At 40.1% G+C, this 16,337-nt stretch overlaps 1 protein-coding gene across 3 annotated transcripts in view; it reads left to right on the forward strand.

Moving 5' to 3' along the window:
• LOC311166654 (uncharacterized protein) overlaps positions 1 to 6,356 on the forward strand; it is a 32,162-nt gene extending 25,806 nt beyond the window's left edge. For all 3 annotated transcript variants that reach the window (XR_014617015.1, XR_014617016.1, XM_084226752.1), the window contains one exon: positions 5,877 to 6,356. Coding sequence is in view for 1 of the 3 variants with exons in the window: in XM_084226752.1 (XP_084082878.1) it covers positions 5,877 to 5,891 (15 nt within the window). In the remaining 2 variants the exon portion in view is untranslated. The remainder of the gene's footprint in view (positions 1 to 5,876) is intronic.
• The last annotated feature ends 9,981 nt before the right edge of the window (positions 6,357 to 16,337 follow it).

The raw sequence follows: 16,337 nt of genomic DNA on the forward strand, positions 1-16,337 counted from the left end.
TCTTCTGCTCAGTTTTTAATTTTCTACACTTTCAGTGTTTCTTTGTATTTTTCTCGTGTTGTGAGATAACAAGCATACAAATGTCTGATCTGACCTCTCTAGAGCAATTACTTTTCATGTGCATTCATAATATACCTGATTTGAAACTTTCTAATTTCTCTTCATAGGATATTTTCTATGTTTAGTTCTGTTCACACTTGAACTCTGTCTATATCTTTAGTATCCTTTTGGAGGAAGAGTGGTCTGTACCTCATACAGGATTTTTTTTTCTGGTAAGGTCACAGCACTGATTTTTATAATCCTATTACACTGGTTTTCTTCTAATTGTTTTGCATTGTTATAGATGCCTGCTTTATTATTTTTATTTTTGTTGTAGGGGTGTGTTGAGCAGACATTTTTCACTAAACTGCTGAAGTGAGCCCTGGTTCCTCCCTGAGGCCAAAGCAACTGGTGTGTTTTCCCATTATGTGATAACTGATCTAATGATTGACTTCCATTAAACAGATGCAATCCTACCACCCCCTTGCACCTGACACTGGCATGTAGTGATAGGACAAGGGTTAATGGCTTCAAACTGAAAGGAGATAGATTAGATGTTAGGAAGTAATTCTTTACTGTGAGTGTGGTGAGGTACAGGAACAAGTTTCCCAGAGAAGCTGTGGATGTCCCATCCCTGGAGGAGTTCAAGGCCAGGTTGGATGGGTCTTTGAGCACCTGGTCCAGTGAAAGGTGTTCTTACCCATGGCAGGGAGGGTTGGAACTAGATGATCCCCTCCAAACCAAACCATTTTATAATTGTATGACTTGTCTAATTGATATTGATAATTAAAACAACTCCTGAAATGGGGCGAGGATTTTATAGCTGATGGCCCTCGTCTTTTGTTTTTTCATGGAAGTTATCTTGGCCAGACCTTTAAACAGATCTTAAAAGTGTCAGTGCTTGTGAGTAAGTGAACGTAAGACTGTGAGTAAATTAAATCTATGGGAGACTAAATGTTAGTGACTAGCATAAATTTATCTGGAGATTTTGTGGGTACCTGTTATCCTCCCTTTGCCTAACACATTGAGTTTTATTGCACTAAGTTCCTTACAGTTGTGTCTTTAATTTGAAACCTCATAAAACACAGACTATTTTTTTTTAAAGGGTTTGTTTTAATATGTGTCTGTTATCTGTCTGTCATCATTTAAACTTTATTTAGTGTTTCTGGGGTCCACTTATTAATTTTGGTTAGATTAATAATTTTCCTTCATTATGAGTAATTGAAATAACTACAGATTTTCTGCCATGATACTTGCCCCAGTTTCTGAATTATTAACAACTGTATTGTAATGCAGGGCCAAATATGTCCCTTCCAGCATTTTGCGGTTAACTCTTTGCTATTAAGGACATTTATTATCATGAAATCAAATAATTTAATTCAATATTTTCCCTGCTTAGATTTTGATCAGATTTTCATCTATGACTGACTGTGTCCTCATTTTTTGTTTGATTGCTTCAGGAGGCATTTTTCTCTTTGGGCTTTGAAAGAACATGTTTCCTGTTATCTGGAGCAAGAACTAGATTATCACTAGTAGCAGTTGTTCTAGTCTATTTTCTTTTTTACATGGTGCCTGGTATGACTTTTGATTATTGTTTATGCAGCCCATTCCAATGTCGAATCACCCTTTATATGAATAAATTCTTTTTGATATCCTCATTCTTCCTAAGATTCTTATTTTCCCTTCTCCGCTTTTTTAGCTATGTTGGTTTGTCTTGAGGATTTGCCCATGATTCACAGTGGGGAGAAAAAAGCTGGTGCCAGCCATGAACACATTCCAGGTCTTTATTATAGGATTGAGGAATTTAGTAAATACCAGAGTTGAAGTTAGTGCACAGAGCTGTGCATCATTCACCAGACATATGTGTGTAATGCTATGATAATTACATGATCAGGATCTGTCTAATGAAATACTGTATAGCATTGTAAGATTGTTTTTGTATGATTGTAAAATAGTTAGTTCCCATGATGCTTTGCATCAGGCAGACGTGCTGGAAAGAATATCTGCAATTTTAAATTTTAGCAGTGTAAATACAATACAGTTGAAAGTAGAAAATACACAGAGGAAAAGGGAAATGCTAGTAGTCAGGGAACATTCATACTTTAGGGATCCAACTCCTGTAATTAAATCAAAAGACCGATTTCCTTAGGCCATTTCCACAGCATATGCAGAGACCCCTTCACAGGACATTTTGTAGCATTTCAGGAGTTCCTTCAACCAAATCTCTCTCAAGGAGCCTCTCTCTATTTACTGTAGCACAGGATCTGTCTCCTACATCCCACTCTTGCTTACTTTTGATATTTGAAAACAGGTGATGTGTATATAACTACTTATCACACATTTTGCTCATAGGGGCTGTAGGGGCATGTTAGTAAGCTGAATTTCAGAGAAAGCTTTGAACAACAGTAATGCAGTATGTTTTCAGATATTTAAGGGAGTTTCCATAAAGTGTAAGGTGTAAGACAGAAAAAGGCACAAGAAGTTTGTGGGTGTGGGAGAAGCTGGAAACTGGACTCCTGACACTGAATGGCAGGTGGGAGATAGGAAGGGAAGAGATACAAGAAGCATCCCTGAAATTTATTTTTGTATCAGTAAAAAGTGCAGGGTTTTTAAAATGTTTTAGCCAAAAACAACATAACAATCAAATTAGACGGTATGATCTAATGGTCTTTTGAGCTTTATGTTTTATGGAAGTTGGCCCGGTTTCAAACATGAGTAAACCACAGCTGTCTTCCTGAAAAAGATTAAGGAGTAATAGGTGTGGTGGTGATCAGCAAGGATGGACCTTGAAAGTGAAGACAAGTGGTAGATGCTGCAGAAGTATCCAGGGAGAGCTGTGGAGATAGTGATGTGTTCTCCAAGTGATTGACTAGGAAAAGGGTCTTTGCAGCAGTTCTCTGAGTGAATGTGTGTGATATGAGACTGTGTGTGTCAAAAGCAAAGAGAAAAAATGTTGCTGAATCAAAAACCAGAGAGCAAAATCTTGCTGAATCAAAACATGATGATGATGATTAACCTGATTGAATACTTTAGCTGATTGGGAGGATTAAGAAAAATATCATCTTGGAAATGTTGCATTGAAAATATCTGCAAATTATGAATATGAATCTTGGGATTTGGAGTGTCTTTGGGATGTAAGGTGATGCTAGAGTTACATGTCTGAGCAATAGGCAGGATGATGGTGTAGCTGTGCAGCTTTGTGTGTGTGACCAACAGTTAAGTCATTCATAGGAAAAGCTGTAAAATCTGTCCTCAAATATAATTGTATTATTTATTTTTTGACGTTCTTCACTCCTACAACTGCTTCCCACATAATATTGCTTAGAATATTTCCCCACCTGCCACAAAGGACTGGACATTAATTGTTGAGTTTGATTTGTAATTTCACAGTGGGATGCCTAGTATAAAAAGATGTATTTTGCATTTGCTGGGAAGGTACTGATCTTTTCATTTGGTTTATAGTAATGGTGAACACAGATGCAGTAATTTCCTTACAATTAAATTATGAAGTCAAGTCTTCTAATAACAATACTCCATAGTATTTCAGTAATAATTAATTGATTCTGTTCCTCATTCTGATTCTGCCTGATGATACAAGAATTCCCCCCAGGAGGAAGAAGCTTTCAGCTTGCTTGAGAATTTTATTGCCAGGTCCCATACCATCCACAGTAATTTTTCCCTTACCCCTTCAGCATGTCCTGGAACTCACAGGTTGAGAAAGGATGGAGGAAATACATCTGCCCTTGGCTAACTTTCCAGTTTGCTACCATACAACTACACACCACTGGTATGAATTAGAATTGTTTCTAGGCTTTTCTGACTTAAACCAGGGAAGAGGCAGCTTTAGGATCACGGAAGCATAACCTGAAGAAAAAATCTAAACAGCTTTTTTTTTGTTGTTGTTGTTTTTCAATAAACTTCTGCCAGGTGTGGAAATTTAAACTGTTAATGTATGTTTGCATGAGCAAGAAGAAAGGTTGTCTTAGGTATTGAGTAGCTAGGTGTCCAGATTAAAAAGATAAAGCTTCAGGAAAAGAAAACCTGCCTTTCTTAGGAAATGCAAATCTGGCAAGGAATTTGATATTAATGGCCCATCAATCGTTTCAGGTTCTTCAAAGAAAGAGCAGTGCTAGCCAGATAAGGCAGTAGATTATTCTCTGCTTGATGATCATTTGTGAAATCATAAATTCATTGAGCAAACATACCCCACAGGCATACTGGGTCCTGGGACCTCTGCCTGCACAAGGCTCAGCCCTGCCGCCTGCATCTTCCCCCATAGTCCCCGTGTGCCTACAGAGTGACCCCAGGTTTGAGGCTGTAACTCTCTGGAGATAAAATAACCAAAATCTGACGCTATATTTTGAAGTCCAGTGTTGTAGATTCATTACTATGTGCCAGTTTCAGAGATACATGTGGGATATAACTGGGAATTCAATATTAAGATGGGAGTAAAAATTTTGTTATTTGTCCTGAGCTAACACCAATTCTAAAACGACAAGCACATTTCCTTTCTTCACACATTTTGGAAATCTCATCTGCCTTGCATATCTCTGAGTTTCCTTATACATAAGTGGTCTAAGTCAGTGTGTCATCTTGGCAAAAAAGCTTCTTAATGTCCATGTGCATGGAAAGCTTTGGATGTACTACTATTTTTTCCTATCTAGACATAATAGCAGTTTGAGTCCTTATCTCTCTATGAGTGCTATAGGCAACTCAATGTCTCAGTGAATTTAAGATGTTCATGTCCTCATGTATCTTGAGTTAATTTTTAAACTTACTAATTTTTTTATGTAAAGGATCTTGCTGCATTTTAAGTCATTCTGTAGGAGATACAAAAGTAATCAGAGACTGTTGATTGTCTTGAACATTTTTTGGGTAGAAGGTGTATTTAAATTGATTTGTCTGGTTACCTGCTGATCTCTGAAGGTATAATTCTGCTCTAGTAATAAGAAGAATGGTATCATACTCCTGGACAATTCATTCTGTATTTGGTCTGGCTGTCTCAAAGAGGTCATGCTAGTGAAGGTACAAGGTGGCCATTGTGGCCTCCCAAGCTAAGAGATAGCCTCAGGCAGAGAGAAAGCATGGACCCCTTCCTGGGGTAGATGATAAGTGCTGGTGTGGAAGTCTGGATGACACAGCTCCCCACTGTGTAGCCTGTAGGGATTCCATGTGCTTGTGCCACCGTAAATCTGATATTCCTTATTATGAGGTAGGCATTTTTTTGCTAGTCTCTCTTCTCATTAGCAGCTGAATGATACTAGCTGCATGCTACCATGGGGTTTTACTGAAACCTTGGGGAGATACACTGCCAAGCTAGTACTTCTCCCAACCTTCAGATAGACATAGCAGTGAGAGGTCTTATAGAAATTTTATTTACTTTCTGTCAGTTTTACAGTGTTTTAAAATACAGGCAGATTATCTCATTTTAGTTTTGGCCATTGTGTTACTAAGAGGCTGAAAATCTCTATGAAGAGCCGATGAAGATAAATATATCACTTTTATTGATTTTAGACCACTCTCTTTTATTAAAAATAATAAAACAAATTACATATAACAATGAAAAAGCAGCAGCACACAGGAGGTGAGCAAACACACTGCAGGTACTTGTATTTGCCTGAAGGGGAATGTGCTGTGATCAATTAATGCTCTATAAATCTCTTGGCATATGAAATTACTGTTGCCTTTGCTGTAGCTGCAGCATTTTAGGGTAAAAATAGAGATCTTGTCATGGTCTAGGCACTCAGATTATTTTTCTGTGATTAGTTTGGTGTCTCTTTAATTAGAGCTGTGTGCTGTGTTACCTGATTTAATTCTTTTTCTCTTTACATATTTAGGTCCTAGTCCTGTAACTGAATTTCTTCAAATGGACCTTGATAGCCTGGAGGCCTGATGAAGTCCATGGGACTCTGGTGACTGCAGGTTCTCACTCTGAAGATCTGATTGTAGGCCTGAACCTAAATTTCTATTTTGTTTTCCTGTCTGTTTGCTTCTTAAATGATGAAAATTATCCTTTAGAATGGTGTTGTCTTTGAGTCTCATGCACATCCACTTTATAGTGTTCAGACACTGTGTGCTTGGGATCTTGTCAGACATTGTTAAAATATTTCTCTTCTGTTGTGTGCCTAAACCTCATGATTGCTCTGATTATTGTGTTAGATTTTTCTATTTAGTGCCTTTCTACCTAAAATGGAGAAGATCATCACATGTGTTTTCAATTGTTGTGGTATTTCTCTTAACTCAGATTTTTAAGTCAGAGTAACTGTTCAAACTGTTCAGGTTATTTTTAAAGATGTAGGTAGATTTGTTTATTTCTTGCTGGATACAAAGTATAATATTTTATTTTGCAAATTTGGTAGCCTAGTATTACTAAAGCTTTCAATATGATGATACTCTGATTTAATAAAATAAGTAGGAAATGACCCTTTTACTAGCTCTCCTGTTGCTTTTCTATTCCTGTGGCTGTGGTTACACAACAGACAACCGAGAGTGAAGATATTTTTATTTTTTGAGCCAGTGTATACCTTCTGTTGACAATAAGTGCTGTTCCCTGTCCTATTCCATATTGCAGTTTCACTGAATAGTAAAGTTGTAGCCTCGGTAGAAGCTGTAGAAAGGACTTTGAAAAATCACAGGTAGAGTGTGATCACAAATGGAATGTGAGAGGAAAAATAGATGTGTTCTATCTCTATTCATGTTAGTATTTGTGTTATTTTATATATTTTTAAAGCAAGTATTTAGCAGTGTACGATAATTAAGAGATTAAAAGATGCAAAACATCCTTTCTATACAGAGAATCAGAAAAACTTTTTTGGTTTTTGTAGGCTTATTACAATGATATTAAGGAGCCTCACAGTATTTGATGATTTTTTGCATATTCCCTGAACAGAAAAGCACCATTGTCCTTTTAGACCAAGGAGAAAGCCGAGTCGCTTTTTTAGTCAGTAGTAAAGTCAATGATATTAAATGGATTCTCCTGCCTTTTAACCTTGTGCCTCCAGCTCCATTTTTCCCTCAAGACCCAAACCTTCCATTGCCATCATCTGCTTTGCATTTCTACGTGAAAGGCCCAAGGTGTTTCTGTTTGGACAGCCAGAAAATGAGGAAGACAAGGTTGGTTGGCCATCTGCCAGGGTGCGAGGTCTGACTGGCTCGTGGGGGCTGCTGGTGAAGGCAGAGGCAGAACTGAGTGTTCTTCACTGTGTGGCATTCAACTGCCTTAACCACATGCCCATGGCTCTCTTCCTGTAGTTGTCTGTCTTGCTCTCAGCAGAACTCCTAAAGACAACACGTATACCAACCAATAAATAATCTAATTTGATGCACAGCCCTGATTCACTTCCTGAGCTGTGTCCTGCACGCACGGAGCGGCCACAAATCCCGTGGAAAAATTCAGCACAGTGCACGAGGCCACAGAGTAAGGCTGTTAAGTGTCCCTAAACTTTGCAATGAGACAGTGTTCTTTTAATGTCACTTATTATAGCCATAGCTCAAAGTATTTTTAACGAGAAACAAGAGAAAAATGAAAGCTTTTAGAACTGGTTGTAACCAATTCCCTGTCTAGCTTGTGAATTTGCTTCCAAGTCTCAGAGACTATTTGTGGAGTGTTGACCCCAGCTCTTTAGGTTTTGTTTTCTCTTCAGCATTCCCACCCCAAAAATTAGCTCCTCTAGAGTGCAGTAGACATTGGGGGTGTTGGTGTAGTCTGCTAATAATTTAAATGAAGAAACAAAAATCGAAGGTGGACTTTTCTTGTACATTTTCTTGTTGAAAAATAAGAGGAGATGCTCCCAGTTCTCTCCACAATGAATTTCAGGGGCTATCCTTCTGATCCTTGATCTCACAAATAGATGGCAAAAACTTTAATAATAGAAAATTTTGCTCTTGGTTTAGCCCTTTAATCTTCTTCCCAGTCAAATTGTAGTAGCCTACTGTGTTTGTAAGCTACCAAGAATGGTGTGTAGGCTCCAGTGCCAGAGCAATTGTGTTGGGAACACAAGCTCATCTTGTAATCTTTTATGTTAGAATTTGGTAGCATAAGTTTTTTTTCAGAGAAACCTTGCCAGATCATGGTCTGAGTTTTGGTTTTTGGTAATGTCTGCTTTATCTATGGATAGTGCTTGAGATTTGGTCACCAAGCCTAGTGATTTGCTATGAGGAAAACAAAACAATCTCATACTTTGCTTTTGCATGTTTTTCTCTGGTATATACAGTCTTTTCTTGCAAGTAATGCAGCAAGTTTCTGTAAAAAGAGCTGGTGGGAATACTGTTAAGGAAAATTTGTTCAATCCATTCGCTGAAATTCATAAAAATCAAAATACTTGCAAAAGTATTCACTGGCATTTTGTTGCAAAATAAAACGAAAACCCTGATCTTAGTGCTGATTTTTTTTAATAAGGATCAGTTTTCAACATTTCATAGCTGTAGAGGAATGGGGGGAATAGGACAAAACAGTCTTGATACGTAGAATCACCTTAAGTCTGTATCTCAACTCAACACTTTGTATCATGAAACCATGGCCTGAAACTGCTGCCTGTCATATCAGATATTATCACTGATTTATTATGTTACTTCCTCTTACCTGCTTTTTGTAACCTTTTGGCAGGGATCACAATTTTTTTCTGTGTTTTGGGTATCTTCTTTTGGTCTGGGGTTGGGTTTTTTTACCAGCACCTAACAGAGCCCTGATTCATTATTTGGCTTCCAGGTACTAGGATAATACAAGTGCTAATCATGCCTGCCACTAAAAATTTTCTGCGTTATTTCATTTGCATTTGTTTGCCTTCAGCTTCTAGCCATTGACTCTTGTTATGCCTTCTCTGATGGATTAAAGGGCTCTTTAGGACTCACTATTTTCTCCCCAGGAAGGTGCTTTTACCCTGTTATCAAGTTACTTCTCAATATTATTTTTGTTGTTGTTTGTTTGTTTTAAGAAAAAACTAAACAGATTGTGCTTTTTAGGGTTCTCATTATTTTTTCACATTCCTGGATGATTTTTTGTGGCTCTTTTCTATCCCTAAAACTGTGTGTTACTAGTCACATGCACAGGAGTAAAATTACTTCTCTAATTCCTCTTGTGTTAGTATGGTTAGAAATTGATGTTATTGCAAGGTCAGATAAAAAAACCCTACCTAATATGACTTCTGCACACCTGAGTGTAGTTATTAGAGGAAGAAAATGATGGATTACTTTAAAAACATTTAAATATTTTTAAGTGATCCACAAATCAGCAAGAGTGGGTGTGCAGGAAGGATGCCAAAAGTATTTATATTGAGGTTTTTAAGGAGCTGAAGTGAAAATAAAAATAATAAGTTTAATTGTAAAGCCACAATAATACATCAAAACTTAAGTCCTGTGTTTAGCATAGTAATTCATAGTTGCAGAAATTTTGTAAGACAATGAAAAATGTTTGTTATTAACACACTGTTGTGGGTCACTGGAAATAGAGATGCAAGTGGATGTGAATATACATATCCCTTACATCCATTTAATCCTATAAGAAACCACTTGCTTATATTTGGGAACCCAAGAACAGTTATGTTATCTGTTATGCTGAAATAGAAGAAATAACATAGTATTAAAATTCAGTTTTTTATGAAGATTGTCACTATTAAGTTATATAAAAGTTCAAACAATCAAAATCCAGAGCTTCAAAGAGGCTCTTGAAAGTTTCCCTGTTCACTATTTCTTTCCAAAGGGGTGGCTATTTATTTTGATTTGCATCCATACTTGAGGACAAAGTTAAGTTAAATTTACACGAACAAGACTAATCAGATGCCTGTCTAGTCAAAACATCTCAGCCTACCCAATGACTTTCATGCATATCATGCATATAAGCATCTGAATTGGATCTGCACTCCCAGGCCCACACTCAACCCTCCTGGAAACCATCAGATTTTACATTAAATTCAACTTCAGACTGTTTAAACTCTCAGTGGTGCACATTAGTTTGATGCAAGTTCGTTAATGTTGTGCCTGACAAAACTTTGAGGTCACCGCATTGACTTTCTGTCCAAAGTGACTTGAGTTTTGACTTTGAAAAGAATGCTTCTTTCCCTTGTGGCAGCATTCCCTCTGTGAAATTTGGGGCATATTCCACAAGGGTCTTCATTTGTTTCAGCAAAATGAAAGTTCATGGAAACGTGGTAAATGAGGAAGGAATGAGATTTAAAGTAACGCAAAAGACTTAGAATCCTCTAAAACTCACAGAAAAGAAGTAAAGGTGAGCAAGAACTGAATAGCCAAATGGCCTCTAGTTAAGAAAGTACTAAGCTAAACAGATTTAAGCTATTATTTTTTGTGTGTTAATGGAAAAGTTTTTACTAAGATTTTGGTAACACTGGGTGACTTGGGGTAGAAGTTGTCCCCCTGCAATGATGAGCTCACAGAGCCCTTTTCAAAACAACCATCTGCTGTTGGACAAGGCAAGAGAAGTGGGCATTCCCTTGAATGCTTTTTGGTATCACAGGCTTAGTCAGTGTAAAGTATGTGATTTCTTACATCCTAGGTTGCCTCGGTTTCTTCTCCTGGGTCTCAGAAATCTTGGAATAGAACCATTAAATAGAAGGAGATGACATCCCTGGGAAAGAAGAAGGTAGAAGAAACAGGATGATTATGGTAGAAGCTGGAGACAGTCTCCATGAGAATACTAGAATGACTTCTTTTCTCTGAACAGCCAATTAAAAGGTGATCCTCCTTTCTGAACCAGTAAGAAATTGCTATGGCTGCATGTAATGGTGTTTCACCAATGCAGCACCCAGTGCAGTGCAGTCCATACTGGAAAACTGTTTTGGAAGAGGGGGAGAGGGGTCTGGCTAGAAAATTACTTTCCCATTAAATAATGCTACCAATGACTATTTGGTGAGCAGATACAGCTGCCAGAATGCATTTTTCAGTTTATCTTTGCACAGAAGTGTGGACAAAAGAAGAGAAGAAAACGGGGACAGAAAGAAGAGAGATGGAGAAAGGATAAGAGTGTTCTGAGGCTGTTTCTGCTCTTCCAGGATATATTCCTTGCCTTCCCTAGTGAGTGGTATATGCTGATAACTTGTAGTACTTGTAATCTTCCTTGAGCACCATATCTCCATGGGAAGTTAGCAGGTTTATCAAGTTCCCGAGTATGTGGACAATTCCTTGAATGAACGAGAAACTCTCCATTGCATTGTAAGGGATGAGACAGACACTACTCGGTGACACTTGTACACTTGGCTGTATTCAGCAAAAGGGTAAGACTGTCCTGTCAAACTGTGCAAGTTCCCCTTTTGAAGCTGTGAGCTAATGGTTGTTTCCTCCAGCAGTTCCTGTAACTGCTTATATGCAGTAACATTCACAGTAGGTCCTGAGTAGTTACTAGATAGACTGATGTGTGCTGCATCCTGGTTTTTTGGATATCAGCATCCCATAAATTCACATAAGATTGTGCTAGGATTTCTAATATCAGGGACTGTGTTGGCATTAAGGTGTCATCTTCATATGCAGAAGCATATTGTTTGGTCTGTGTTGCAGTCCCATATAAAGGACCAGAGTACAGGTCAGGTGATGTTTATATATTGTGTATTTTCAGAAAACATGTAGATAAGCAAAAAGTAACTCAGTCCCAGTATTGTACCTAGCTCAAGGATTTTTCCAGTGTGACGTGGAGCAGAGATCTGTCTAAAGGAGTCCTCTCAGTGAGAGAGCATGTCCTGTTGAATCTTCTGGGCTGGATAAAATAGGAAGGAAAGGCATCTCAGGTATTTTTCATCACCTTAGGCCTGGTTGGATTCTGCCTGTTTGGGTGTAGAAGTCTAACGGTGGTGTCAGCATCAGAAGCTTACCTGCCTCTATACTGGAGTGAGTGAGATGGAGTACTAACACCTTTAGAGCAGTGTCTGTGAAGATGGACAGCAGCATTTTGGGTTTATTAGAAGCAGCTGATAACTCTTATCTCAGTGGTAGGCTTGAGTGTACAATACATAAATGATGTGGAGATTTTGGAGGGGACTGAATATTTGATGCCATGTTTCCAGAAAGTTGAAGAGATAAGTGGATATTGCACTGCATGTTGTGTTCTCAGCAAAGCAAGCATCTCAGCAGGTCAGCGATTTCAGAAATAGTGCAGTCCTGAAAGAACATTTTTTGAACTCCTTTTTGCTGTTGAAGCTGAACACAGTTCCATCTGTCTGAAACTGTACATTGAGAGCTTCACAGAGGCACTTAAAGAAGTTATGTACTTATGCATAAGGAATAAGATGCTGAAGGAATCATATTTCATAAGAGTAAATCTATTAATCTTACCATAAAATGGTTACTTTCTAGACACATATTCACTTTAAAAAAAAGTTCACGGTATACTGATCATCTGAGAAGAAGTCCATACTGATGTATTTTCACCATCTTTCTGAGCTGAACAGTGTGAATATATGCTTTTGCTATGAAAATCTGTTTACTTGGATACTTTGCCGTGCATCTGCTAATTCCACAAAAAGTGTACACATTTTCATGTTACCCATTTTGTGGATAAAAGCACTGTGTTAAGTACTGACCCTGATTTAAGAATGTATCGGCTCTAGAAACGATGGAATTGTCTTCAGGGCTCACATGTCAACAAAGATCAGCTGGTTCACACGTGAAGCTTGGCGAGGAAAACGCTGCAGCAGCACCGGTGCCATCCCTGCTCCCTGCCTGCCTCTTCCTGAATGCTGCCTTTTGTCAGTCAAGGTTCCCTTGCCTGTCTGCCACTGCTCCACTGTTACCACTTACACACCTGGGTCAGCCAGCCGCTCATCCGTGGGGAGTGGACAAAAACTCTCTTGAAACCCTGCTCACTGATAGAAGAGGGACAGTAGCCTACACAGATGACTTGACACAATGTGAGCAAATCCAGAGAGAGGTAAAGCAAATCAGGTTCCATGCTTTGGTACTGTTTGCAGATGTGCTGATTCTCATTCCTTTGAACCGAGTCTTTCTCTTCCAGAAATGATTTTAAGGAAATATTTAAAGTCTGTCTCCTGAAGATTTCAAAAAAGACTCCAGAGTAATTTACTGACTGCAAGTCTGCATCTAATGAGCAACTGAGAATTGTGTTCGTCTGGGCTGTGCACAGGCTGGCACTGCATCCTCAGGAGAAAGGCAAATATGGCCAGGACTTTTTTTCAAATACACTGCAAAAACTGTGCCCACTGTAGGGATGGAAGTGTTCAAAAGCAAGAGTGAAAATCTACATTACCAGCAACTCCATCAGAAGTACGTGTGCCCAGGTGCCCTGTCTCCACAGATGTTTTGCTCTCATTTTGAGCTGAAAGTGTAACTTTTTTGTTGAAAAAGGCTTTCAGATCTTGTTAAAAATAGCCTAATAGTAGCTTTGTATTTGACTGACAAGGTGGTTGTTACTATGCCATTTTCACTGTAATAGTCTAGTAATTTTGACCCAAAGAAACAATGATCTCATTCCTTGGGAGGGAGGACAGGGTGACAAAATCTGGAGGTCCCGTGACGACACTGAATCTCTTCGTTGTCAAAGCAAGCTATGAAATCATCCGCTTTCCTGCCAAATCCTGCTGGGGAGTAAGCAGTGTCCTTCACAGAACACACATTTTGCAGGAGAACATGAGGGCACGGAAGAACCACGTTTCTGCCCCACGGGAAGTGTGCTGCCCCACACCCTGTAACTTCTGGAATTGATGCAAGTGTGTTTTCCCACCTCTGTCAACAACCACAGTACTAAAGTGGGCAGAAGCTTTCTAAGGTTCTTTATATACTGTGAGTTCATCAAAAATTCTGCTGGTTAATTGTCACCAATGTGTTTCACTGTTATTTCAGGAATGGGGGAGAATGAGATCTCTGCATCTCTTTCTCAGTCAGGCTCCACTGCCAACCAGGTAGTCTGTACTTGCTGGAATTCTCCACCCTTGTTCGTGTTTGCTAGAAGTCTTTGGTTGTGAGCTACATGGGGATGATAGGAAGTAGGAGGAAAATTTTAATAAAACTTTTTTCGCCATTCATTTGGAACTTTTCTGTTTCTACTCAGTACTACATTGTTAAGAAGAACAGTTCTGTCTTCGGAGAGGCCTTCCTCTGTTACCTCTAAAGGAAACTGGAGAACAAAATGATGCTTTAAAAAAGGTTGATAATGTATAGCTGATGTTTCCATTCAAGTTCAGCTTGCCTTAAATGGAACAATAGTTGAACCAAAAGGCTTCTTACAACCATTTCTGCTGGTTTCCAAATAAGTAGCTACAACAGGTATCCTAAGAACTGAAGTATTCTATTTTCTGATAGCAATCCTAGTTTTAGTCTTGCTTTGCAATATGACAACCAATCTGTGTGTCTTTTCCCAGAGTATACCCTAGTTTGCAAAATACCAGAATTACTAAACAGGGGTTTTGAAACTTCCTTTGCAGCTACATACTTTTTTTTCCTGGAGCAGTGGTACTGGGCTGTTGTGACCCAAATGTTCTGTGGGCAAAGCTTATGTGCAAGAAGTCAAAGGTGTTTCGTGTTATCCAAGTGATCTCAGTGACTGCACCTGTCTAGTGGAGTGTAATTTAAAACAGATTTGAACTTCAATGAGGTTTGCAGAAGAAGGCATGTTTGTGAAGTATCAGAAGGGATGTGGCACAGCATGAACAAGAGAAAAAACATATATTGCTTCCGTAAAAAGCGCTACTCTCTGCAACTGATTAGTAAATTCTTTTGTATTTCTGTCATCAAGGATTGCAGAAAAAACCCACTGGAATATGCAAACCTGCACAGGCCTGAGCATATAACTGACAGAGATGAAGGAAAACCCTTACAGGAGTATGTCACGTAATCAAATTCTCCTCACTTGCCTTTTACTGAAGGTTCAGCTATGGACAAGAGCAAGAAATAAAAGTATTACTTTGCTTTCCTTTCAGGTCTGGTTTTTCACAGAATAAATCTTCAAGTTCTGTATGTACAAAGCTATCAGCTTCTGCACACTACATCGCATAAATAGTAGTGATTTTTACAGTTTTCTTCTGTTCCATATAAAGGTTTTAACTTTAAATGCAAATCAGAAAAAAAACCCCTCAAACCACAAAGAAAACCTTTCTTGAGACAAACACTAGTGTTCCTTATTATTTACGTATTTTTGCATGATTTCAGGTAGCAGAATCAACTGTCTTCGTACGTCAACTAGCACTTCTTCACAAATGAGGCAATTTTAGAATTAGGGTTGTTGTTCAGAAGGATCTTTGCCTTCCATGAAGCACTGTGCCTTCCCCAACCATTGCTATCCCTTGTGTGTCAGAGCACAGACCCTTCCAAAACTTCATGGATAGATTTTGAGGGAGCATGATAATTAAGCAATTATTGAAATCAGCTATTTACACTCGAATATTTTTGAGCAATGTACACTTCTCTTCGCTCAAGTTTGTGTTACTACAGCAAGTGCGCTGACACTGCCTTTCGGGCAGAGCAGTGGTTTTGAATTTTTCTCAGCAGCGCTCCTCCCAGCGTTGTTTGCACTAATAAAGTAGTGTAAACAGCGAAGTTGATGTTAAGGGGTATTTCTCCCTTTCGCTAGTCCAGTACGGCAGCCTCGTGCGGTGCAAATGTCAGTAAAAAAGCAGAGAGGGGAGCAGCAGCGAAGGACAGGTGAGGTGTGGCTCAGAGCGCCCCTGCAGCAGGAGGCACCACTGCTGAGAATTTGGGAGGACTGCTCCTTGTCACCCGGGAGGTTATGGACAAAGCCAGCATCTTCCGCCTATTGCTCATACAGATGATGAAGCCATTTCTGGAGAAAGAAAGAAAAAACCAAAAAAACACGAACAACAAAACAAAACAAACGTCCCCCACCCTCAGAGAGGGGGCAGAGCCGCGCACACCGCCGCGGCAGCGGAGGGGAGTCCCGTGCCCCGGCTGGAACGGGGCAAGAGGAGCCGAGACACGCGGGCTCGGCTCGGCTCCCCGCTGAGCTCCGGCTTCCGCGCCTGGGCGGCGGGGCGGCGCGGCCGCAGCGGCGGGGGGCGGCGGCGCCCTGCTCCTCCCGGCGGGGCGGCCGCGGCGGTCCCCCCGGGGCAGCGGGGGCGGCCGCGGGGGCGGCGGGGCCCGCGCCCCTCGCGGTTGGCGGCGCGGCGGCGGGCGGCCACCGCCGCTGTGCGGGCCCCGCCGCCGCCCGGCTCCCTGCGCTCACTTTTATATTTGCGCGCCCTTTCCCTGCTCGGTGACGTGTCCCGCCGCGCGCCCAACCCGCGGCGCGCTCTGGTCAGGACAATGGGAGCGCCTGGGCCAATCGGCGCGGCGCTCGGCTTGGCGGCGGCCAATGGGCGCGGGGCTGTGCAGAGAGTAATGTTACC

The sequence above is a fragment of the Fringilla coelebs genome, assembly GCF_963513975.1.
Source record: "Fringilla coelebs genome assembly, chromosome: 2".
NCBI lineage: Eukaryota > Metazoa > Chordata > Aves > Passeriformes > Fringillidae > Fringilla > Fringilla coelebs.